This window comes from Octopus bimaculoides, chromosome 16, assembly GCF_046866305.1.
Source record: "Octopus bimaculoides isolate indiv1 chromosome 16, ASM4686630v1, whole genome shotgun sequence".
In the NCBI taxonomy this organism is placed as follows: Eukaryota; Metazoa; Mollusca; class Cephalopoda; order Octopoda; family Octopodidae; genus Octopus; species Octopus bimaculoides.
The window spans coordinates 45,722,397-45,750,070 of NC_142943.1; the positions used below are offsets into that span (position 1 = coordinate 45,722,397).

Genomic DNA, 27,674 nt, shown 5'->3' on the forward strand with positions numbered 1-27,674 from the left:
TAGAAGAGGCAGTACTATTCTTTCTATTAGTTTTAGTCTTTGGACTGTGGCCATGCTGGTACCGCACCTTCATGGGTTTTAGTCAATTCCATTGACCACGTGTTACTTTATCCATTAATTATGGTATCAATGTGAGAAGGGATGAAAGGCAAAAATCTACCTGATTCCTAACATTAAATCTTTTTACTTCATCAATTGATCAAATATAGAGAAATAATCTCCTTCAGGAAAAAATTTTAAAGTATGGTTAGCAACAAAACTTTCCCAGTAAACAGTTACTTTATCAACAATATTCAGTATCTCACTTTAAACATAAATCATGGTAATTAATCTTCAGTTATCATTTTTTGCCAAAAACATAGCTACATTTATAATCAATTCACTTTTCCAGAAATAAAAATATCAATGAAGATATGACTTACTACTATTATTCCTGACATTAATATTAATTGCTAAGATAAAACAGAATTGTTATGATGAGGATGTTGATGTAAAAAAAAAAAAGAAAAGAAAAAGAGATTTAAGATTTAAACTAACTACAAATTAAGTAAAAAAAATTTTCAGACACAAACTTATGTCAACTTTGCTTAAGTAATGCTGCAACAGGTTTTGTATTGTATGTGTGTGAGCATGCGTGTGTGTATATATATATATATATATATCACATATATATATATATATATATATATATATATATATATATATATATATATATATATATATATATACATACACATACGGACAAACGTAGAGAGAGAGATGCTAAGGTTGGAGAAATATCGCAACAAAGATTTTCGGATATAAATACACTTTTCTGGCATCTACTCAGTGAAATAATTTTATCAGTTTTAGTGAAACAGATCTCATTTTGTTAACCTTTTTCAATCAAAGAAAAAGTTAATGTTGAAGAAGTTAGAAGAGAAATGAGAATTAGCATTAACGACTCAGTTTTGTGGGTAAAACATTGTGAAACATAAATGAATAAACTTTAATTGGTGGTAAATATTTAGAAAAAGTTTATAAATTAAAAGTCAAGAAAGATACAAAGCAAATGATATGACAAAACTGTATGAATTATTGGTACAATTGAATATAGTTTTTGAGTGGTCAAGAAGACAAAGTAAAACAGCAGCAGCAGAGAAAGCTGTTGTTTACATAAATTGAACTTGTTTCTCAAAGAAGCAAAAGATGACTTGGTTCCCAGAACTTTAAAATAACGGTATGATAGGAAAGAATTTTACTTTAGGAAAATAAAAATAAATTAATAAATAAATAAATAAAACTCTGGAGCAAATCTATAAGCTGCACATTGGTGAAGGAAATGGCAAGAGTATAGAATTGCAACATACCTGTTGTATGATGATAAGGCAAGTGTATATAAAAACTGATAAATAAAACTAAGGAGCAAGAACAGCTTGACTGTTGTAGAGAAAGGAAATCAGCTGAGACAAGGTGATTTTTATTATTTGTTTTTTTTTTTCATAGAAGAGAAGCTGAGAGCTGCCTCTTCCGTTTTTTTCAAACAACTAACAATAAAGACAAAACAAACCTAAAACTGAACAGTATGGTTATTATAACATTTGGAATGGCTATCATTAGTTTAGTATGGAAGCAAGCTTGGGTTTGAAACAAGAATTAGGTCCATTTGAACATCATTTATACATGCATTCATATTAGTATACTCGCATACACACAGATATGCTCTCCTTTTCTCTTTCTCTCTCTCTCTTACACAGAGAAATGCTAGACTCAGGCTGCAGTACAAGCTACAATATAAAAGGGAAGGTAGTTATGTGTTAAGAAGATGGGACAGAGTGCATTGCTAAAGAAACGTAAGAACTAACTGCTTGCAGATGAGATAGGGGCACCATAATACTGTTGGAATGATATTTGTGGCATTCCAAATGAATAACTGAGATCAAAATTTGTGAACAAATATTTAATGGAGGCAAGATAACTTAAATATTTTAACATTTTGTTTTTGTTTCCATTTATCTTTGCCCTCCCCCCCACCCCGCCCACCCACCAACCCAACAAGATTTCCCATGTATTGTAAACAGAACACACTATAACTTCTCAATGATTTAATCATAAACCACTAATAAACATCTTGGAAATGAAATAGACTTTGGACTGAAGTCTATGACAATTTGAAAACCCTGAAACAGAATGGAATTCTTGAAATAAATAAGAATGGAAATCAAGAGAAATGTTGAGCTGACTAGAAAATAGCAGGAATTGGAATGATGTGATGTTGGCCACTTGAGACTAACGTATCACATTATTATGCAAATATTAATGACAAGAGATGTACAATTATGTTTATATTTCCTAAACTGTGTTAATAATAATATATATAAAAACAAGAATTAAAAAAAAAAAATACAGAATTCTTTTTTAATTTACTTTAAAATGAAAATATTACACACTAAGACTGGAAACAATTTCCCATCAGAATACTAAAGACAATCAAGTACATTTTTTTTTACAATTAACATAAGGACAATAAACGAGAGAAATAATGGATGAGTTATCAATTTTTTAGATCTGAGAACCAGAGTTAGGTGTTGTTAGGCAACGTAAGTGAAGTGCTAGTTGGCAGAGTAGAACCAGTAGCAACGGTCAAGAAGAAATAGTATATCTTTTTGATTCCAACTTTTCTTTGCTTCATTTTTTCTTTCTTTTTTTGCTTTTTTGAATTTATTTTTAACAAACAATGGTAGCAGCAGCAGCAGCAGCAGATGTGACAGTGTTAAGTGAAAATGTCTCAGGAAGAAATAGGCAACCAGCCAATGGACAAAGCAGTTAAAATAGATTCAGAATAGATTCATGGACAAGGAAGCTATATTGAACTGTAGACCTGCACACACCAAGCAGACTGACAGACATAACCATTGTAATAATAATAATAATAATAGTAACAATAATAGTAATAATAATAATAGGAGGAGGAGGAGGAGGAGGAAGAGGAGGGAGAAGGAAGAGTTGTTTTAGTAATAGTAGCAGCAGCAATAATATTCCTAGTAGAAGTAGTAGTAGAATTATTATTATTATTATTATTATTATTATTATTATTATTAGGAGTAGTAGTAGTAGAGCAGCAGCAGCAGTAACTGTAAATGATCAAAATCAGTCAAAGCTTTTAATGTCAATCAGTGCACTGCAGCCAGGACTGCATTACCTATTATTATTATTAGTATTACTATTACTATTATTATTATTATTATTATTATTAACCACTGCAGCCACAAGCCAACAAGTTGCTTTGGCAGCTTAGAATTGCACTTTAGACCTGATTTGGCAGTAAAGGTTACTGATCACTGTTGGTCACCATGGCATATATGAGACGGTGGAGTCGAATGTAGAGTTAAGAAGGGGAGATGCTATCAGCAGACTAAAGATCTCAGGTGAAAAAAAAAAAAAAAAAAAAAGCATTTTAACACAACTTGCTTCTATTCAGTTTTTAATGTTATTAAAAAAAAAAAAGATTTTAGTCATTAATCTCTTTGCTGTTGCTGATTTTTTTGTTCTTTTTCAATTTAAAAACAAGCTTAACAGGTAAGAAAAAAACCTTGCCCTTGACTAGGTTTCATTTCATTTTTTTTTTTTTTAAATTGTGGTATTTCAAAATCTACAACTTCTGAAGCTTCATCATCATCATAACACATTAGACTGAACCACATTCGGCTAGGAGAAGGAAAAAAAAAAAAAGAACAAAAAAAAAAAAACAAAAAAATTCAAATCACCGTTGACCAAAGCGAGTGATATTCAAACAATGAGTGTCTATGATAAAAAAATGAGAAATGAATTTAAAAATGTGTTGATGGCAAATGTACAATTTTAGTTTAACCATTTTGAGGGGGGGAAAAAAAAAAAAAGAATCTTTTCTATTAAGCAAGTTACAGAATGCCTCAATGAGGTAAATATATGAGCTCATGCCGATTTGCTAAGCTTCATGCTGTCTTTGCTACCAGAGAAATTTAGTCCCAAAAGTAGAAAAAGAAGAGCAAAGTTATACTGTAACAGATTTGGCATTCTCTTCACATAGTAGCCTCATTAACAGGTTCAAACATCAGGCTAGCTACAGGTGACCAATCAATCAGCTCAACATAATGTCTCTCTTAGAAAAGCAACTGCAGTGTAATCAGACATTTTTTATCCCACTCAGGATCCCTATAGCTAGTGGGGAACTGTCTCTTGATAATTTTCTCTTTCAAACCGCTGATGCCAAATTATCAGCTGCCACCAGATGAGAAGAAAACTAAATAACACTTGCTGGTAACTTGTCGAACATGTCGGTTTTGCCCGGTTGGACACTTCCTCGGCGCCGTGGTAAAGTTGGATGTTCTGGACATCCATTTGTGAGCAATAGAGTGACACATTCTGGAGAACCAGAACCCCTAGCATACCACAATGCATTACGACCTTCATGGTCCAGCACTTTGACATTTGCGTTGTACTGAAGAAATAAAAAAAAAAAAAGAAAAATTAGAAACATTTAAGAGTGAAATGTTAGATTTGCTTCCAAATTCTTTAACAAACAAATGCATTATATGTGTGAAAATAATTTGTCTTGACATTTTTTTATACAACAGATGGAATCAAAATCTGGTATCAATAAAATAGATTTATATTCCTATAAAGTAGGATAGCTGTAAATGGAATTATAACGATGATGATGATAATGATGGACTGTTGATGACAATAAACGAGGACTCAGCTGTTAGATTAAAAGAGCCGATACGTCGGGCCTTTCAATTACAGATACAGTCCACCTAATGGGCTTCAACATAGTTTCCACTGAACTAATTTCACTTACAAGGCTTGGCTTCACTAAAGACTATGGTAAAATACCTTTGTACAAGATACCAAGTAGTTTTATTAAACATGGGACCTCATCATTATTATAAAGTGAATTTCTCAACTATTTGGCCATGTCAGCATCTAGAGACTCCTAAAAGAAGGCTAAAATTCTATGTAAAATTTGTTTTAGTAATAATGCTTAAGCTTTATTTCATAAAAATTAAACAAATCCTAAGATTGCTAAAAAATTTAATAATTTTTCATTCTTTTTCTTTTTTATATCTTCAGCCTCTTGGATTGCCAAAGTCATCTTATTACATTATCACCATTTCTATTTTTCATTCAATTTATCTTTTGTTTCGGTTTTCATAAGAATTTTATCTTCAGTCCCCCACCTCCACCCCCAACAGCTTCTAGACTTGCATTTCTTTCTCACCATTGCACAGTTCCATTTTTTTTCAAAACAAACATTTACATTTCTGTAGATGCAAGTCTGTCTCACAAGAGATTTACACAGAAATTGTACAGCAAGTGTAATTTCCTTTTGTCACAATTTTTATGGGTTTCTTTTTTTCTTCTTTTTGAACTGTTCAAATTTCATTCTATATAGAACTGTCCAAAGCAGCAAATATATTCTCAGTAATTGTTGCATCATTAAACAAGCAATATTATTTCATAACCAACATTGCATGCAACATTACTAATACAGCTCAGTATCTCTTTCTTTCTTTCTTTCTTTCTTTCTAGGATTTAGTAACATTTTCTCTAGATATACAAGGACAGACATGGCTGGGTAATTGAGAAGTTTGCTTGAGAAGCATGTGGGACCACTTCCACAGCATGGATATTGTTGAGTGATGTCTATAGTTGCCGGTGACCAATGTCCAGCAAGCAGAGAATTGGAAGAAGCTCATCATATGTGTGTGTGTGTGTGTGTGTGTGTGAGTTTGTCTCTTTCCCTTTACACTAATTGTAAGCAAGATCAATGCCATACAAATAATGCGAAAATATGTCCAGCCATTGAGTTCTTTTATCTTTTACTTGTTTCAGTCACCTTTCACTGTGGCCATGCTGGAACACCACTTTGAAGGGTTTTAGTCAAACAAATTGACCCCAGGACATATTTCTTAAAGCCTGGTACTGATTCTAGCAGTCTCTGTTGCCGAAATGCTAAGTTACGGAGACTTAAACACATTAACACTAGTTGTTGAAAAGTGGGGGATGGGGATGGGGGTGGGGAACAAACACAGAAACACACACATATATGACAGGCTTCTTCCAGATCCACTCACAAGGCTTTGGCTGGCATGAGGCTATAGTAGAAAACACTTGTGCTAGGTGCCACGCAGGGGGACTGAACCCAGGACCATGTGGTTGGAAAGAAAGCTTCTTACCACATAGCCATGCCTACATAGAGTTTTTTATTGTTTGAAGGATTAAAGGAAATAGAAAGAAGTGAGGGTTGGCAACAGGAAGAGCATCCAGCAGTCAATAAATCTAACTTAACAAGTTTTGTCTGATTCATGCAAGTATGCAAAGGTGGACATGATGATGATGATGATGATGGTGATAATGCCTCTTGAGATAACTACACAACAGTCAACTGGCAGTGAAACATTATAATAATAATAATAATAATAATAATAATAACACAACTGAGTAAGCTTACCCAAAGAAGTAGTTGGACAAAAACGACATTGCCTAAAGCAGCCGCTATATGCAAAGCTGTACGTCCATCATCTTTGCTATAGGGGGCATTGATATCCTCAGCTCGTGCATGTCCCAAAAGCAAGATAATGTTTCTAATATCTTCTCGGACTAAGGCATCTATCAATTGCTGTAATGGGATTAAAAAAAAAAAATTAATGTAAAAACAATTAATCAAAGATTAGCAAGGAATATTTAAATTGTAGAAATATTTTTGGTGTATTTTTTAGTTTTTAAATTATTTTATTCACAAATGTTAAAATATAACAAACAATGAAAACACAAAAACAAAATTATTTCAGATTAAAGCTTTGGTTGCAGACTGAAGCAAAATAATGAATTAACAAAGTGACAACCTCCTCTGAAGTTAGCCTTCCTGATGTTCCTAGCATCATCCCCACTAATATATTCATAAGGGCTGGATTAAAACTCATAGAGGCCCTAAGCACTTAAAAAATTTTGGTGCCCCCCATATATATGGAATTCAAAATATAACCAATAATAAACCATAAAATATATTATTTTCCAAAATGAAACAAAACTAACAAAAAGATATACTTTCACTTTCTTTATATTTGAAAAGTTTCCTCCTACTTTTTCGAATTGCAAAGTCTTTGATCAGATCCTCATTATGATACCATGAACACTTCAAAATTATATTTCATATCATATAAACCACTTCAAATATTATTTCAGCAAATTTAAAGTGATTTCTTTTGTGCCCCAAACCATTTACTATTTTTGTAGTGTTGCCCCTTCCCTCGAAGCCCAAAGCATGGGCTCAATGGTTAATTCAGCACTGTACATTCAGCTCATTCTCCCCTATTCACTCAACGTACACTATCACACAAACTAACATTTCTGAAATAAGCCACCTATAGTTTGCCTTTTGTACTTCAGCCAGCTTGTTCCAGACGTTTCTCACCAAATATCATTTTCTTCAAGCATCTCAATAACTTCTGGCAAAATTAAGTCTTCAACAATCAAACATTGGCTCAAAATGCATTAGAATTCATCAGTTCCATTATTTCAAAATTCTATGCTATCAAAATAAATAGACTTGTTCCTTATTGTCAAAAATGTATAGGTTCTAATGGCTGCTATTTCACATAATAGATTCTGTGCTGAGATATATAACTTTAACGTTGATGGTTAAAAACGATAATTATTTCAGAACTAACTTGTTACTTCTACTACAACATTCTAGCTCCTCTGAAATAAACTGTGAACTGTCACAGTCCAAGATCATCCAAGGTTGCTAGTAATCCGCTTCTTGTCATCCTTACTCTAAATCTGCATATTAAACATCTTTCAATAACTGTGATCCTCTAGACAGGCATCAACCTCCATCTGTTTAGACAAAAGATCAATTTCATCATCTTTGCAAGTCTAGGAAGGCCTACAAAGGGAATATGCCTACCACTCTTTATTCTCCTGCTTCCTAAGCCAAATCAGAAGAAACCAACTTAACAAATTCATCTGTAAATAATACAAAGAAATTTTAAAATTTCACTAATTAGATATAAAACACACCTGATTGAGGGGGATATCAACATAGGGTGGGGGCGGGAGAAATTCTTTGCACTCATATTTGGCTCGAATCCACTTTTCTCTGTCCTCTCTGAAAAAAGAAATCAAAGACCTCCTTGAGTAGCAATTTTAGCAAATAAAGATTGATAAATCACAATTTTAGAACTGTAATAATAATCCTTTTGCAATATAGCCATTTAAAAAAATATATAAATAACATTATCGAGATATATATAATTCCACAATTGTTAAACTGATGAGAAAATTAAAACCAATTAGAATAAAACAAATATTTAGTAAACTGTTTATTTTTCTTACCGAGAGGCATTTACACCAGGTTTGGATCGACCTTTGAGACTTGCTTCCCATACAGAATTCACTATAATGTTGCCAATAGAGGTCATAACTTGAATATGTTCAACTCTGCAACACAAATAAAATACTTTTTACTCCATTGTTGTAGCTGTGTGTTTTGATGGTTAAAGTATACAGTTTATTAACAGAATAGTTTTATATAACTAATAAAGTGTTAAATGAATAACTCTGTGAGAAGGTGCGTGCACACACACACACACACACACACACACACACACACAAATATAAAAGTTGGTTGGCTTTGCCACAAGGGAATAGAAAGGACAATAGTGAAATGGAAGAAAAGAAAATGGCTAGCTTTGCCACAGGGAAATCAAAAGATGAGCAAGTTAATAATACAAGTAAGATGGATGTAAACAGTGATGAATGATTAAAAAAAGAACAAAAAAAAAAAACTAGAAGTTTCTTAGCTTAGAAATTGCAAAAAAGAAATGGAAGTAGAGGCTAGCTTTGCATTAAGGTTATGAAGTTAAGGATCGTTTAGCATGTTAGTAATACAAGTCAAATAAATGAAGAGAAATGATGAACAGTCAAAAAGCAAGAGAATTTCTTAGCAGCTGGACATTTTGCATTGTGATATGATGGTGTCTGCCACCATCACTACAACCATTTAAATGTTTTGCTTGCAGAGGTGGCTGGGTCTAACCGTGCCAATTGTTGTAGTTGTTTGTCAATTCTTTCATGAGATGCAGCACACTCTGAGATCAGCCTTCTTGATTTTGCCTCAAAGTCTTCTTTAGTTTCATCCTTCCACAAGTTCCATTGTCTCTGAGTTCTTCACACTTCTATATATGACTGCTATTTTCCTTATACATGTCCACATCATTTCAGTCTTTTGCACACTACATCTGATTTCTCTTGTATTTAGTTTTCTCTCAGTATATTTATACTTTGTTACTCATACTCACTAACATAATTTAGTTTTTTTTTTTTTTCCAAGTCTTTTCTAATCCTCTGCATTCAGAGCCCATGTCTCTCTACTAGGCAATAAAGCACTTCATAATACAAGCATCATACAAGCTGTCCTTCCATTTGAAGACAAAACGTGTTATGAACAGAGGTAATAGCTCCCGGAACTTTTTCCAAGTTGTTTTTATTCTTCTAAAACAGTTAACCTGATTGCTAATCTTGAAATTATATACAAACATTTTTTAGAGTCATTTAAAAATACAATACAAAGCTATACTTACGGCCATTCATCTAGATCAAGTGACCGTACTCGAGAGAGGTGGGTTCCAAGGTTCCGATGAATTCCTGAGCATTCAATGCATATAAGAGCACCAAGATTTATACTGGCCCAGTCAGGATCTATAAAAAAAATTCCATCAAGATATTTGCAGTTATAAGAAATACAATTTCATACGAGTAACATATTATTTCTTTTATTAGCATAAAGTTAATTAAAGGTATTGATTACATAAACACAAACACAATAATGGTCAAAAGTGAATAGCTGCCATCAAAGATTTTGTTTCGCTACCTTTTAGACTGTGGGTCTACAAGATGGAAAGCATCTACAATTAACCAAGATCAACAAATATATATTTAACCCTTCAGCATTCATATTACTCTATCAAATGTAATGTTTATTCATTCGCATAGTTTTGAATCAATCCTGGATTGTCTCATAGCTTTGAGATTTCAATGATACAACTGTTTATCTTTAGTAGGACATTGTTGGGTAGGTGTGATAGGCTGAACCTGGCTAGTTTAAACACAAAATAGGTAGAATATTTGGGCCAGATATAGCTGGTTTAAATGCTAAAGGGTTAAAAGCACAATGTTATATTTTATTCAAATAGTTTCTATATCGGAAACCTTAAAATTATATAAAAATGCTGAATTCATAATAATTCTAAATTTTGGGGACATTTTTAAATGTCTCTTATTGTTTTGAAAGTCTTATCCTCTGCTTGAAAATAAAAATAGCAAATCCAGTGAGATGATTGGAGACACACTGAATTACACTGTAAATGCAGGATTCTCTTTTAATCAAGAGACATACAATATATACAAAGAAAAAGATGTGGTTACCTTATTAGCTACAAAATGATGAGCAATTAAATTATACTTAATTCAAAGTGAAACAGCAGAGTTAGCGAAGGTTTGTTTCAGCAAATATTAAAGACAAAAGAATTAATAAATTAATTTGACATAACGAAGATCAATGTTTTAGTTAGGCCTCTTCATCAGACAAAGATGAAACACATTCAGGATATATCTAATCTTTCTCAGACTGGAATAGTAAGAATTTCCCCGCTTCTTCACAGCCAACTAATTCATCTCATTCTGTCAACTTTTTACACTAAATTCAAAACAAGTAAAAGAAATTTTACTTACTGGTTGCTCCACAATCTGTACAGCAGTTATTTCCTCGCACATTGCGAATAGCCTGAATACTGGCTGGGTCAGTTGCACTGGTATTCTGAAGCAGAAAACAACAAACAACAGTTCAATGGAAAACATCAATCAAATCAAATCCTAGGGAAAAAGAAAGATAATTGAAGCCTAAAAGAATGTGATTATATCCATATAAGGAGAAAAGAGGATAGGCAGACAGAGAAAAGATACCCTATAGAACAAAGCAAGGTAGTCATAAAGAACTTCATGATGCTGCTAGTATATGACTTGGGTCATAGTAAAACAAAGTCATTTAATCCAAATAAACTGTTAGATGTTATTTGAATTTTTTTTTTAATTTCAATTTTAAAATTAACAAGTAAAATGACATGGGCAGAAAATTCTTGCTACAAACATTATTTCATTCAACAATATCACTGCAATGATTTCAAACAATTCCTTAAGACTATGATAATTACAAGAAATTTGGATAGACTTTGACACTGATTCTCTTAAAGACATGAATTAAATATCAATTGATACAACAAAATGAAGTCTTAAGAAGGAAAACAACAACAAAAAAAAAAAAAAGAAAATCTTTATTTTAATTTATTGATAATGGAAATGTAGTTCAACTGTCTTTAACGAGCAACCATAGATTTAATTACCTTTGCCTTACAGCTTTCATTTGCCTGGAGACTGGACAGGATCTGTTGTTCAATAGCACTCACCCATTCATCACGTTCCTACAAACAATGAATGAAATAACACATAAAATCTGTAATTAAACACAAGAAAAATATTACACAATCAAAAGAACAATTAAACTATCAACCATACCTCTACACTCTGAGCTTCGAAATGCCATTGCTTGCTATCAAGTGAAACAATGATAAATTCATAACCATCAGAATCTGGGGGCAAAAAAAAAAAAAAAAATTATCATCACTGTTTTATCAATCACTTTTTTTTTTATGTTCACATGAGGCCACAACAAACATTGAAAAGAACATAATAATATTTCTTTCTGTCTCAGATTGGGATAGGTTTGAAGGGTTGGAGATCACTATTTGGTCATTATCAGAGAAAGGATTTAAAATATTAAATTGTCAAAAATTAATAATGATTTAGTAAATCCTTTTGCTTCAAACAGCAAAGTCTTGGTCATATAATCTCATTAAATGCATATTAAATGAAGATGAGATGAAGAATATAGAGTTTAAGCATCAGAAATTTGAGAAATGAAGCTGGGAAAGAAAAAGGAGGAAGATGTCCCCGTAACTTAGCGGTTCGGCAAAAGAGCAAGGGGTTGTTAAAACTTACCGTCTAACTGACTAGGATCAATACTTTTAAGGCCTCCACTTTTTGCTCGTCTATGTCGTTTCTTCACATTAGGAGTTTCCGTTTTTGACCCTATATTTTTATTATCACCTGATTTTGATAAAAAGGAATCCCCAGCATTGCCGTTTGGAATTCCTGAAAAGAGAAAAAAAAAAAAAAATGAAGTCTGAAACATTTCTATTAATACATCATTCTAACATTTCTGTTTCCGTTTTACATATCTAGAAAGTTCTGCAGAAAGTATGAGATTTCACAGAAGAGAGGATTAGGAAAACAGTCCAATGGCAGATGAAGAATAACAAAACTGATAAAAGTTGTTGAAGAAGTAGTAGATCATAAATGAAGAGGCAAGTGGCATAGTGGTTGGGGCATTCAGCTCATGACTGTAAGGCCATGAGTTCAATTCCTAGTAGCACATTGTGTCCTTGTTCAAGATACTTTATTTCTGTTGATCCAGTCCACTCAGCTGGCAAAAATGAGTTGTAATTACAAAGGGTCAGCCTTGTCACATTCTGTGTTACAATGAAGCTCCCATAGAACTACATTAAGAGTGAATGTGTCTGTGGAGTGCTCAGCCACTTGCAGGTTGTTTCACTCATCAGATGAGCTGCAACACTTGTTGAAATAACCTACGGTGTGCCAGTTATATATATATATCTATATATATATATATATATATATATATATATAACTGGCATGCACACACACACACACACACACATTTATGGAGAGAGAGAGAGAGAGAGAGAGAGAGAGAGAAATGCCTAGAAAATACTGGTTTTTATCAATAAAAAGTAAACAACTTAGACTCGAGTATTGTATTATGGAGTATAAACATACAACTAAAGCAAAGGTGTATCCACATAAACTGAAGACAACATTAATATGAATGATTCCTCACAATATCCCTATTTGTAAGAGGTGGGTGTAGAGTGCATTGATTCAATCCCAGTGTATGTACCACCTGTATTTGTTTTACTGAGACATGATTTGAACATAGTTGAGTGAAGGAGGAAACTTAGGAGAATATATTAAGCCTACTGCTGCACTATATTGGTCATTTCCAGTGCTTTGATAACATTGATTTCCTTCCAGTAAGAAAAAAAAAAGAATAAAAATATTCGATGGGTGTGAATCAGTTTCAGTACATCACAGCATTAAGCTAAATAATCATCAAATAAATCTTAACTTCCTAGTAACTCTAACATTATTTATCATAATTATAACAATGATGATGATGATGATGATGATGATGATGAATATGACAATAATGTTTCTAACATTGACACAATGCCACACTTTCATTCTTTGTTTACTGATTTCATTTAATCAACCTCAGTATTTAGCTGGTACTTTATTTTGTCAACCCTGGTGGGAAGAAAGGTAAAGTTCCTCTTAGTAGGACTTGAACTCACAACACAGAGAATCAGAACAAATATGGCAACACATTTTATCTGTTGCTCAAATGTTTTTGCCGATCCTCTAATCCTTTCTGACTTAGGTATGATATCAAATATGTATATAATAATAATAATAATAATAATAATAATATAGAGGATTGAGGTAACTCCTCCTGAAGATATAGAGTCAAAATTAAAAGAAGAGTGCCATTGTTATCTAGTGAACGATATTTCGACACACAAGATGTCGAAAATATCGTTCACTAGATAACAATGGTACTCTTCTTTTAATTTTGACTTAATAATAATGATAACAACAACAACAACAAGTACAAGTCAAGTAATATTGAAGAGTTGGCAGAAGGCAGTTGGGTGGAGGTGGGGGAGACGAGTGAGTGAGCTGGATCTCAGTGAAGATCACACTGATGTGTAGTGAGTAGAATATATAAAGAAAGAATATGGGGGGGGGGGGCTTGACATGAGGGTTAGGATTAGTTAGGATTTTGTTAATTTGCTTGTTGTTAGCATAAATTGATGTCAAGTGTGTAGAATAATCCAAAGCAGTAAAAGTGAATTTAGAATTTGATAATGAGTTTTTCCTTTTTTTAATGATCTCAGTTTTGGTCTGAAGCCATGTAGGAACATCAGCATCAATTGATTTAGTTAATCCGACGATTGTGATTCTAATACTTTAACTTTTATCTAGCCCCTAAACAAAAAAGCCCCCGAATATACAAACACAGGAAAACAAGTGCACAATGTCAATGTAAGGAGCTTAAAGATGGTTCAAGAAATTATTAACAGCATAAGGGGCCTATGAAGAACTGTATAATGAGCAAGTGAAAAAAGCAGTCAGGGTGATACAAGTAATGCAACATAATGCAGAGGAAAATTCATGGAATATACAGAGGAAAATAATACAAAGAATATTAGAGAAAATTAGGTTAGACAAAAAAAAAACAAAAAAAAAATGAAACAAAATGCAAAAACAAAAAGAAACAAAATGAAAAGTGAATTTTAGTTCTATTTATCTCATAAAGTTAAAAGTATAAAGATTTAAGACACATGCAAATTAAAAATACAACAAATACATAAAAAAGTGAATAATATTACTATACTAACTGCAAAAGAGAAAAGTTATAGTTTACTTTTGTGAGTCATATAGTAGGAAAATGAAATTCTACTAGTTACATTATAACTACTACTTCTCGTATACTAAGGGAAAATGCTTAGTAATAGAGGAATGGAGTAAACATTAGTGGACTATTTTCTGTATACGTTAATGGAGATGAAAGCTGACACTTTTGTTTTTTTTTAATCTCAACTAGTTCGCATAATTAATATTTATATGACTAAATATCAACTATTTCAAACAATGGAATAATTTTATGCTATGAGGCTGGACACAGTTCTAATGGGAGCTATTTGAATTACTGTTTTATATCAATTTGTTAACTTGAGTGTACATGCAGATGTTACAATGAAATGCCACCAGAATATATCAACAATATGGTGAGGCGGAGTCATTAAATATTCTTTACAACCTAATTTAATAAAACAATCATTTATTTTTACAAGGAGAAACACTTCCCTCCAGTAAGTTTTCTCCAAGTTTGTCATACGCCCAGACACACACACACTGTTCAAAGCCCCTTTTAACTTCAGACAATACAGTGTTATTCAAGAGAAATTTGGCTGTTACCTTTAACATGTTGAGCAACTATGGAGAGGGTTTTCCCCTTTGACAAAATTTTGACTCCATATAGGGTTTTACACGTTGATAGAAAACTAGTAATAATATTTCAAATGGAGAGAGTTAGTGGATTGCCTCGACTCCAGTGCTCGACTGGGACTTAATTTTAACAACCCAAAAAGGAAGGCAAAGTTGACCTTGGTAGAATTAGAACTAAGAATGTAATTCGTTGAAAGAAATGTTACAAAGCAGTTCGTCAGACATGCTAACAACTCTGCCAGCTCACTGCACATAATAAGGATGTTTCTGGAATCAGTTACTCTTAAATTACCAAAGAAACAATGAAACCAATATTGAACAACTAATGAAATCCTCACATTTCTCTTTCCATTTCAAAGAGGTGTTTTTCATATATACGGATGGTATTGACCCAAATGTTAAAATCAATTTCAAATTTTGTCACAGGGTCAGCAACTTAGTGGGAAGGGATGAGTCAATTCCATACCCCCCCCCCCCCCCCCGCCACAGGGTACTCAACTGGTACATATTTTATCAACCCTGAATGGACGAAAGGCAAAGTCAACCTTTGTGGAATTTGAACTCAAAACATAAAGACAGATGAAATGCTGCTAAGCATTTTGGCAATTCTGGCAATTCTGCCAGCTCTCACCTTCTTCATCCCAGAACCATCAACAAGTGTTGGCAGAGATTTTTTGTATCGAAATTTTTCTTTGTGTATGGACACACATCTTTCACAGAAGACACAAAAGCATATAATTTGTGAAGGGTAGGAAATGAAAGTGTTACAGAGAATTTTCATAAAATAACAACAAAATATATCAACAATAAGTACATCAAATTAAAAGATATATAAATTTGTATTAAAAAGGAAGCTGCCATATTTAAAGAAAATGTTTAAAGGTTAAAAAGAAATATACTCATAACAGAAACATCATCTTTCCATAAACATACAAACATAAATCCTATATACACACACACACTCATGTCCAGGAGTGGTGGTGTAGGTGTAGAGGTGTGTGTGTGTGTGTATGTATATGTATGTGTGTGTATATATATATGTATGACTATTTATCATGATGATGATGATGATGATGATGTTATGTCACCCAATGCTAGTAAATACATACACACATTCCAAGGTTTATGGTCATCCGTCTTTTTGTCCTTGTTGCTGGGTTTTATGCTTTTTGTTCTGGTATATTCTACCATCTGTCAACATCCTTTTCACTTCCCCCCATAACTTTCTATCAGCACTGAAACATGCACACACAGGTTGTTCTCCACTTGCCCACCCTGGGGGGGGGGGGGCAAAGAATAAAAATATATATACATGCGTGTGTGTGTGTGTGTGTGTGTGTGTGTGTGTGTGTGTGTGTGTGTGCATATGTGTGAGTGTATGTATATATATATACATACATACGTGTGTATATATATAGTTATAGTATATTCTGTTAAGAACATAGTAGAGTACAGTATAAAGCTTGTCCGCCTTTAAATTGGACAAACTTACAGAGACAATATTTACATATCGCCTGAGGAAACACCACTAGATCACATAATGCAGGGAGATGATTGATTAATCAAGTACCTGCACACCTGGAGAGCTATGTTGCATAGAAACAATTGTAGTGATTGAAAATAAATGTTCAACCATACTCCTTCTTGTTGACTCCAATTTTTTTCAATTATATATATAAGTGTGTGTGTGTGTGTGTGTGTGTATTTGTATGTCTGTGTTTATCCATACCCTCTAGAAGATGAGCTGTGAACTTTATTCTCCAGTGAATTTCCCAGTCTAGAACTTTCATACATACTCACCTTGTCTCTGATGATGGAATAACTAGTGTACGAACACGCTAGCCTATCACTTGGGATATCCCAGAAACAGCCGTAAGACTTCAAATTCACCTTGCCCTAATTAAATATTCTAAATGACTTCAGATACTTGTCCTGCCTTGGATTTTGCTGTCCTTTTTTCTCTTATATAATATATACCTCCTGACTTGGAAGCCTAATATGGATTCCTAGCTCCAGGCTCAGCTGAAAGATAACGAATGACCAATTATAACACTTACTCAGCGTACCTATTCATTTAGATCACCAGTGAACTAAATCCCTCATATTCTATATATATATATATATATATATATATATATATATATATATACCGTCAGATCTAATTACTCTTTATCTAAATATCTGCTTTATTCACAATTTAGAATTAATCTTATTCTATTAATAGGAGGAGCCCTATTAATAGGTGTTTGCTTTCTCATTGGTAATGCTTTTCCCTATATATGCATAAATGTAATTCTTTGCCTAAATTGCATTTCATATTTGAGGTTCCAATGAAGCTATGAGAATGTTACTCAGGTACTCAACTATGAGTCCACTGCATTTCTCAGCAGAAACAACTAATGAAATTTATAAGATAATTGTTTATTCCTTTGTCTCATTTCATTTTCTTATTACAGCTCTGTACTTGACTAATGCTTCATTCTGTAGCATATTCCTATTGAGTTCTACACCAGGTTATGAGAATTGCAGTAAGTGAAATCACCATCATCTAAAACAAATATAAATACACACACACATATTTCATTTCTGTTTTGTAAGAAACATGATAGTGACGGAATATACTAAATTCTTGATTCATGCATCATTAACTAAGACAAAAAACACTTTGTGTAACCAACAACAATAATAACAACAACAACAACAACAACATAAATATTAGTGCATTTAATTACTATACTGGGATAAAGTGGATGAAAAATGTCTTACCATCCATTTGATGTCCATGGATGTGAGAGAATGGAAGAAAGAGAAGGCAAGCATTAGAGGAACGCTACGAGGAGATTATGACTTGAGAGAAGGGCAACAGAATGATGATAAAAGATTAATATAGTTCAAATATAAATTAGTCTTATTTATTTTTATATCACAAATGGTCTTCCATCATTTCATTTTCTCATAAATAATGACAACAATGATGATGATGATGATGATGATGATGACTATTGACAACAGCTACTTGAAAAACAATTTGATTATTAATAATTGTATCATTTTCACAGTTAAAAACAAACACTGAGAGTATTCCAAACATTTTACTGGTTGCGGAGCACTGCTCTATAGCACCCATTTTAATATATTCACTTGTTACAAGTATAACTGCTTTTTATTTTTTAAAAATATACTGAAATATATTCACAAGCATTGTTACATGTAGGACAATTAAAAATCTTCTTAATTCAATAATAATATTTTCCAGTTTCTAATGATGATATTTGTTCACAAGAACATATTAAAACCCTCACCAAACTTACCTTAATGGCTCAAACCAAAATAAAATATCTGTTATCTCTCCAAGAGACAAGTGATAAATTTCATATGTGTCTGTTTATGATGTCTTCACATCAGTCATTAAATCACATTCACTGATGCAAATTGCAAAATATCTTACGTTTTCAAATACAATCTGAAAATGTTTGTTGCATTATGCAATGATGTTTCCTAAGAGTAAAGTATTGAACACAGAAAGACTGCCTTTATTCTGAGTATAACAGCTCCATTAATTTCGTTCTAATGTGACTTTTGGCCGATGTAATTAGAAAGAAGTGTTTCTAGAATAATACAGACACATTTAGTTATCAACTGACAATGAAGAGAAAGAACCACAAACCCTTCATTAAGAGAAGTTGGGGAGAAAGGGGAAAAATAAATAAAATATAGAGTATAATCACAGCTGGAACAAGAGGAAAGCCATAAGAAGAGAGAGAGAGAGAGAGAGAGAGAGAGAGAGAGAGAGAGAGAGAGAGAGAGAGAGAGAGAGAGAGAGTCAGTGAAACAATTAAGTGAATGACAGCAAGGACAGATCTAAGTATTTCAAAGATATTTGCTGAGGTGATGAAAAAATATTAGGAGAAATTGATGTTATATGTCATATTAGTCACATGATTAACTGATTAGACTTGAAAGTGTTGTAGTCAATGGTATAGCAGTTCCATCATCAATTACTGAATAAGATGTAGTAAAGAAGAAAAGAGTTTTTCAGGTTAATGGATCAAGTTACAAAGATAATAAAAAGTGTGAAGGCAAAGTTAGAGTAAGATAGATTTGAGTTGCTTTGAATGCAGTTTGACCTTATGAAAGGGCATGGTACTACAGGGTCTATTCTTCTGCAGAAATAAGTGTAAAAGGCAAATAACCATCTTTTGCATTTATTGAACTAGGAAAGTAGTAGTAGGTCATTTCTGAAGGACCCCCTGGTCTCAGAAAAGAGGATACAGAGTTGGGAGATCCAACACACTCAACATGGAAAGGAGGTAGTAGTGGTGGTGGTGGTGGTGATGATGGTGATGATGATGATAATGGTGATAGTGATTACAATATAATTAGAAATGATCCTTTAAATGAGGGTCAAATATTTTCGGTTAATCTTACGTCATTTAAGGATTTAAAAATAAAGAACAAAACAAGAAAATAAAGTATGAATATTTCAACAAAACAAACATAACAGTAAAAATTAATGAAATTGTTTTTCTACTGACCAAGAGTAATAGAGGAGTTAGAAATCACAATTGCATCATCCATATTAGTCTGTAACCGTTGCTGACCATCTCGAAGGCCATCATATGCTGTTAACATAACATTTTCTTTCTCTTTGGTACTTTTACCTATGCAAAAAAAAAAAAGGATAAACATTTTTTTTTTTTTTTTCCTGGTCTTTTGAAATCCTTTTTACTTAATTTGCTAACTTTCCAAGTTAGGAAAAAGAGATCAAAACACAACATTAAATTTGGTCACAAAACATTACTTGTGGCTGCAGGATTTCTTTGCTTTAGCCTCAAAAAGGAAAATGGGATTAAACTGAAAATTATTGGGGAACAAAAATGTTTTCCAAGTTATTTAGGAATGAAAAGTGACAAAAAAATTTCAAATGAAAAACTAAATGTTAAATTCTATAAATTAAATACAATTAAATTTTCTGTAAAATGAAAAGAAAAATTCTAGCAACACAGAATCCTAAGTTAATAAAATGATGATGATGAAAGGTCCTTTATTGAATTTACTGTGGAATTTCTTTGAAGAAATAGTGCAGATAGGAGAAAACAAAAACAAAACAGGATTAATTTTACATTAGAGTATTTCAGAGAAAATTTCTCATTACATTGCAAAATAATATCAATATTATTTTCATAAAATTCACGTTAAAATGTTGAAGTTAAACTTGAATATTTCTTGAGAGGTCAAGACAGAAACGAGAAATAAATCTCAAGTAGATCTCAATCCCCAAATGAGATGAACACTCCAGTGCATTTACCAATTCTAATACCAGAAACATCCATTCATTTATTCTGAAAGAGTTGGCCATATCAATAGCAACTGATGCTACAAGGCAACAATGGTAAAACTTCTGCTTTTGCCAAAAAGGCTCCTAACTTATAATAATGGTCAAAATTCAAAAACTCCAGCCTTGTCTCAGAAGAGAGTGCAGCATGTTTTTGATATCTAGAAAGGAAGTACATCAAATCCAATTCTATGATTGAAAGTAACCATTATTTTCTAAGGTTACTGTCTTCATGGTTAGCATTAGTTATCATTAATATTGAGAACATGTCCAAAGCTTACTCTATGACAGAGAAAGATAGACAAACCAAAGAAAGATCAATGGTAGAACTGATAGAAACCGATTCTGCTCCTACTTCACAAATGAGTGGTCAGAAGTAACAAGGGTAACCAACTATAAAAATCAATTTCTAAAGCAAAAATCATCCCACCCAGGCTAGATTTGGAGTAAAACATAAACACATATTCAATGTTATCAAATGGGATCAAATCAACCTCATGGAATTAGCAGCCAAATCTCCCTCAAATCAGACCTTATTGTTTCTAAAAATAAAAAATGCAGATTCAACAATGTAGGACTAAAAATACGTCTGAAAATAAGACAAAATATTTGAATCTACCAATTGTTTGGATCTCAGGCCTGTTTCAATTAGGGCTGAGCTGGGGTTAAAGAACAATGCATATAGAATATAAATAAGCACAGATATTAAGTCAAAATGAAGAGCACAAGTAGAAACATAGACACAACTGTCCCTTCATCAGCTGTTGATGAGGGTCAAAATGATTTCAGTTCTTCAACAAAAGGACTGTGTGCTTCAAAGTGCTAATAGAGTCTATAGCAAATGCTACTAAGGAATGGTTTAGTTAGGAAAAGTGAATGGGACAGTGTCACATGAAATAATGATTTTGCAATAACATGAAGCCAGATGACAAACCCATCTATTTACTGCTCTAACAACAGCAACAACAACAGATTGATTATATTTTAAGCATTCAGTCTTTAACATTTGAAGAGTGACATGAATTATTTATGTAAACAAAAATATAAAAAATAAAAAAAAAGAAGAGCTAAATAAATCTTTCTAAAGTTATTAACAGAAACAATACAGTTTGAAGATTTTAAACCTACCAAGTAATACAAGCAAACTGGTTCATAAATCTCAATTTCTAGCTATGATAAAACTTTGGCTTTAGAATATAATCTGCAGAGCAGTTAACGAGTAAAATATTCCTAAGACTAAAGCACAGAAAATACCATTTGTTGTCATACTTGCTGGCCCCATTACAGATGGATTGGTGGATATCCCTCGGCTGCCCTTTGGTCGCAGACCAGGAATTTTCACTGTCGTCCGCACCAAATTAATCTCTTTACCATGCACTTCATCCATATAGTCCTGTTAAAAAGATAAAACAATCATAGAAGGAAAATTCTAATTTTTTTTCAAAATTTATTATCAAAAGATATTAATATTCTATTAGTCATAATAAGATGAAGTAATTAAAAACAAAGAGTCACATATCTACAATATTAATATGCTTGTGCCCCATAATGTCCATGAGGCTTAAAAAAAAAAGCTTCCATTTACAGAGGGAAAAATAAGGAAACCCACAGACTTATAAGCCTTAGCCACCACAAGTGATATACTGAGAACTGTAATAGTTTGTCATTAAAATGGTGGATTGTATGTAGGGATGTTAGTTAATGGTGGTGGTGATGGTGGTTATAGTAAGTAGGTGACGGAAAACACTTGATTTTTAGCATACACACTAAGGTGCCTCTGTTAAATTGTCATCTGCTATCAATGAAGATCGGACCAGTTATTTATTTACTTGATTTTGTAAAATACAGACAGATAACATGAGCTAAAATGAGAGAGAGAACAAGAGCGGAGAAAAAGAAGAGGTAAGGGTAGAAGGATGAATCACTGGAATAAGCCAGAGAGCAGCAGAGAAGAGAAAATATGAAAGAAAGACAATGCAATGAATATGGACAACAATGAAAGAAAGAATTCACAGAAACAAACTCTGCAGATATCTTAGTTGTGAACAACCCTGAATGTCTTGGACTGAGATAGGTTTATAATATCTTTCTTCAATAATGTTATTTTTTATTTGCTAATATTTATTCATTATAAAAACTATCTAAATAATAGTTAGATTCAATTACCAATGACTTCATTCTTAAACAAGAGAGAGTTGTTATGGCTTATCTCACTGGTTAAATTATACTCTCTTGAATAAGATGAAAATTATATATATATATATATATATATATATATATATATATATATAAGTCAGTAAATAGTGGGGTTGTGTTAACCGCACGTGGAGAAATAATAGGAAAATGAAGAATAAGGCAGAATGCTAAACTGGAAGCATGTTTTAATAAAGATTTCTAACCGGCTTTCATTGCGAAGCAAATTTTCAAGAAGGAGAATGAAAATGTTTCTAGTTGGAGTTATGAACTCTTTTTCAAGACATAAACTTCCTGTTGAAAAAGAGTTCATAACTCCAACTAGAAACATTTGTCTCCCCTTACACACACTTCCTGTTTTGACACCACACTTCCTGCTTAACACAAACTTTTAACCTTTTTTTAAACCTAACACAACTCTCAATTCTCATGCATCCTTATTTTTCCAACCATTATCTACATGAACTACCATTGAACTTCAAAAGCTCAAAGACAATATAATGTATTGGTATATTTATTTTTTTATATATTATTTTTTTTATATATTATTTTCTTCATTTTGTACTTCTTTGTAAAAAAACATTTTCATTCTCCTTGAAAATTTGCTTCGCAATGAAAGCCGGTTAGAAATCTTTATTAAAACATGCTTCCAGTTTAGCATCCTGCCTTATTCTTCATTTTCTTATATATATATATATATATATATATATATATATGCACACACAATTCTGCAAATGAGTGTTTTAGGCCTACAAAATCCCATGTTTTTCACTTCATCAAAATTATTATCTTTTTTGTTTTTTGTGTGTATGCATAAATAGATATATTCTTCTATAAACATTTAATCTCTCCACTACTTTAACTATTCATATTTTTAGATGTCAAGTCAATATGTTAGCTTCATTTAAGTCCTAACTTTTACTCACATCTGTAACTTTATCTAAATCTAACATCAAGCTTTTCCACTAAATTTCAAACACTTCAAACAATCCAAGTCGGATATATTTTCTTTAATTAATTTGAAAAAGTGGGTGTTTTGCAATATCTTGCAGCTGTCTCGACAGGGGTTTATTATTGTGAAAAAGTGAACTAGTGAGGAGGAGAGGTGAGCTTGCACGAGAAGAGCTTCTCTCAGACTCACAGCAAAATCATATACCAAGTCTAAATTCACACTGTGGTACAGGATCAAGTCTCTTTAGTATTACCTGTGCAAGGATTTTATTGAGAACAGGTAGCAAGTGTCACTGTAGGGGTTTTCAGTCATGGTATACTTTCCTTTTTCCTTTGCACACTTACCTGATTGATGATACACAGAAAAATCTTATAAAATTTTATCTTCAAATTTTGGCACAAGGACCAGGAAGTTTAGAAAGAGCGGAGGGGGGACGGTTAAGTCGATCATATCAACCGACCCACTGTTTAGCTGTTACTCATTTTAATGACCTCGAGAGGATGAAAGGCAAAGTTGACCTCGGCAGAATTTGAACTCGGAACATAAGCATGGATGAAATGCCACTAAGCATGTGGCCTGGGGTGCTAGCAATTATGCCAAGCTCATTGCCTTATGTTCTCATAAAATATTAATGAGTTAAATGATTTATAAGTTTCTATAAAGATGGTGCTAAAGGGAACTTCATTCCTACCTTGATTTCTTACACGTTTAAATATGGTTTCTTTTATTATTTGGTTTTGGATGAATAAAACTACAACATTGACAACATGAGAACCAGGCGGTTCTGGCAACGACTACGCTCATGCTCAAAAGGTGTTTTTAGCTATTTCTGGCAGATTGCACAAACTAAATTTGTTTTTGAGTGTTCTAACAATCTTCCGTGGCATATGTTATGTAGCCAAGATAATTGTTAGAAATTTTAGATAAAACAGTTTATGGTGTGTTTACCTAACTTAATCTCAATAATTTTGAAGTTTGAGCATTAAATTAACTGACAGTTGCTGCATGGTTCAATTGTTGTTGAGGAGACAACATGATACATATTTTTTCTTTTAAACTCTTGCATTTTCATGTTACTGAAAATTAAACATTTTGTTTCAATAGATCAACAGTCTTGGCAAAGATATTTTAATTCCCTCTAAATGTTTCTCAAAATATCCTAAAAGTTTAATGTGATTTACTTGAGTATAAAGAAGACAAAGCAAGTGACTAGTATCAAACAGCTTAACCAACTCATGTGCACTTGAAAGAAGGGGGGGGGGGCATATACACACACCTCCCTTAAAAGTTTGTTTCAGATAAAAGTTACAAGAAACATGTATAGTTTATGTTCAAATTTAAACTTTTAGCATTTTCACTTCTTTTAATTGTTAGGAAACTGTAAATCAACAAAATTGCTGCAACTTTGTTCAAAGAAAAGAAACACCTTCAAGTTAAACAATAAAAATTTCAAATGCTTTCATATGATTTAAACTTAATAGATTTACAGTAATACACTTTAGTTACTGCATAAATATTATCAAGTACTTACATGTAAACTAGGATGATAGGTCAATCTGCCATCATCTAACAAAGCCACATACTTTTTCTTCCATTCTTTGTTCAAGCCATGGCTTCGTTTGTATAAATAACCCTGAATGAAAAGACAGGAAAGATCATCATCATCATCATCATCACCATCATCATCAAGCATCCGTTTTTCCATGCTGGCATTGGTTGGACATTATGACAGGAGCTGGTAAGGTGGAGGACTGACCAGGCCCCAGTCATCTGTTTTGGCAAGGGTTCTACAGCTGGATGCCCTTCCTAACACCAACCACTTTACAGCACACACACACACACACACACACAAATACATGCACATACATTATATTCTTGAAAATGCAAGAGAACATTATACAGAGTTGAATTTTTTTCTGGACGTTCAGACAGAGAAAACTTTAATCTGAATTGCTTTAAATTCAAATTACGACAAACGTAAACAAGCAAGCGAAGCTTGCTTTTAGAAGCGTTGAGATGTCTTTTTTATAGAAAGTTAAAGAAGTGATGTTTAAATTCTCAATCGCAGAATAATGCTGATAATATAGCCTGAACAGGATAAACTATCCCTATTTTTGCAGAGAAAAGTGTAGGTGGCCAGCTGCTTTAACCTTTCAATTAGAAAAAAAAAAAAAGTAATAATCATTTCCATTACCTGTTTTATAGGTATAACTCGACCACTTCCTAGTTTTTCTGTTTCTAATTTTTTCTCATCATCCTTTTTCTGTAGTAAGAAAGAGTGTTATGAATATTAGTGGGGGAAAACATGAACAAAAAGGAAATTTGTAACCAATGTTGACTGAAAATATTTTTGACTGTAGTCATGTATACATATTCTTCCCTTTTTTTGTTTAGAATAGAATTTCTTTGATTTTATTTTTAGAAATTTATATTTGATTTTTGTCATTTATAACCTCCTGTTTACACCAACACTGAACATACGTATGAACAAATAATACGCAAATAACAAAATATAAAGAGTAAGAAAAATATGATGAATAGAGAAAGATGTCATAATGGTGTATATGATTAATTATTATGTAATCAAATTTCATTTAATTAGTGCAATACCAATAATTTCCATAGTGTCTTACAGTAGTAACATTTAGTATCTCTTAATGATTCTGAGAAAATTGTTACTACTTCTGTGGTAGAAGAATTAATGTAGAAGAGTTAGGTTATAGGCTTTGAATTATCTAGATCAATTTCAGACTTAAAATTCTATTTTCCTTACACATTTCTAAGATAAAGGATTACTATGGGAATCTCAAAATGTTTTGCACTTACATAAAATTGGCCATTAAATTTGACACAATACATTCCTATTCTAAAGAACAATGACCGCACGGTTAGCGATATTGAAATTTTGTGAGTTGCATTCAAAAGCCAAGAAAAATAATTTTTATGATAAAAAGTATCTTTATATATAAAAAAAACAAAAAACAAAATGTCAAGCTGGCAAGAAAACTTCTATGTGGTTGCACATTATACGAGTAATAGCAGCCATATCTCCTTGAAATCCAATTCTTCTATTGTCTTAAAAAAGGACATAGTGGACATGTTCTAAATATACAAACAGATGAAATGGTCACAACAAGAATACCTTTGACCATAGTTCAAAAAGGGATGAGATATGAGGCTAAACAACAATAATCATTATAAGAATATATCACCACAAGAGATTCTAGAATTACAGATTGAAACACAGACAACAAGGATTACTAAATGATTATTCATGACAACTATGAAATTGTTTAAGATGATAGAAAATGAAGAAATATGTTGGGGTGAAAACAGTTCACATTTACTTCCCTGTACAATGTGAATGACTGACAGTCAGATCTCTTAGAGTATTAATGTCAGAGTCTGACTTTTCTGATGTCATATTCTTCTGAAGACAACTTTGACCATTATTGCACTGGAGTCAATAAAAGGAGCAGTAGTTGATTTATTTGTTTTTCATTTATAAACAGTTTTAAAATGTTACTGTGTTTATTAAATCAAGTATGAGGTTAGTTTTCAGCTTCCATTTAAAACTAGTTACGGAAAAAGTAGCATCAAGTATTGCAAGACCTATTTGATTTCTCCCAGAGATTTCAGATTTAGCCATTTAAAAGAAACAAGGATTTCTAATTTTTATTTATTAAACCAATCAAATACCATAAACTGATTTATTTAAAGACATGGACTCACTAAGCTTAAAAGCAGGACAGAAATTACAAGCAAAACAAGAACCAGTTAAGAAAAGAGGCAGAGAAAACAGGTGTCGTAAAAAAGACACGAATGGGTAGGAAGTCAAGGTAAAAAGATTAGTACAAACTAATAGAAGACAATCAACAGTATTTTGCAAACCTAGTTAACTGTAAAAGTATAGATAGCAGCAATGTTGTAATAAAATCTCTAAGTTCACAAAAATGATCTTTCTAT

The 27,674-nt window shown here is 32.5% G+C and overlaps 1 protein-coding gene across 50 annotated transcripts in view; it reads right to left on the reverse strand.

The window, feature by feature from the left end:
• Positions 1-2,383: 2,383 nt before the first annotated feature.
• The window catches only part of LOC106872489 (centaurin-gamma-1A), a 168,006-nt gene continuing 142,715 nt past the window's right edge, over positions 2,384-27,674 (reverse strand). For 14 of the 50 annotated variants that reach the window (XM_089364617.1, XM_089364602.1, XM_089364580.1 and 11 more), the window contains 13 exons: positions 25,903-25,971; positions 25,240-25,341; positions 21,818-21,956; positions 19,764-19,889; positions 12,079-12,231; positions 11,596-11,669; positions 11,424-11,501; positions 10,756-10,840; positions 9,606-9,723; positions 8,359-8,463; positions 8,044-8,131; positions 6,473-6,640; positions 3,447-4,459 (listed from right to left, as the gene is read on the reverse strand). In XM_089364617.1, coding sequence (XP_089220743.1) covers positions 4,262-4,459; positions 6,473-6,640; positions 8,044-8,131; positions 8,359-8,463; positions 9,606-9,723; positions 10,756-10,840; positions 11,424-11,501; positions 11,596-11,669; positions 12,079-12,231; positions 19,764-19,889; positions 21,818-21,956; positions 25,240-25,341; positions 25,903-25,971 — 1,503 coding nt within the window. In that variant the 3' untranslated portion in view covers positions 3,447-4,261. Of the gene's footprint in view, positions 4,460-6,472; positions 6,641-8,043; positions 8,132-8,358; positions 8,464-9,605; positions 9,724-10,755; positions 10,841-11,423; positions 11,502-11,595; positions 11,670-12,078; positions 12,232-19,763; positions 19,890-21,817; positions 21,957-25,239; positions 25,342-25,902; positions 25,972-27,674 lie in introns of all 50 variants that reach the window. The other 36 variants (XM_089364615.1, XM_089364613.1, XM_089364592.1 and 33 more) reach the window with 4 other exon arrangements.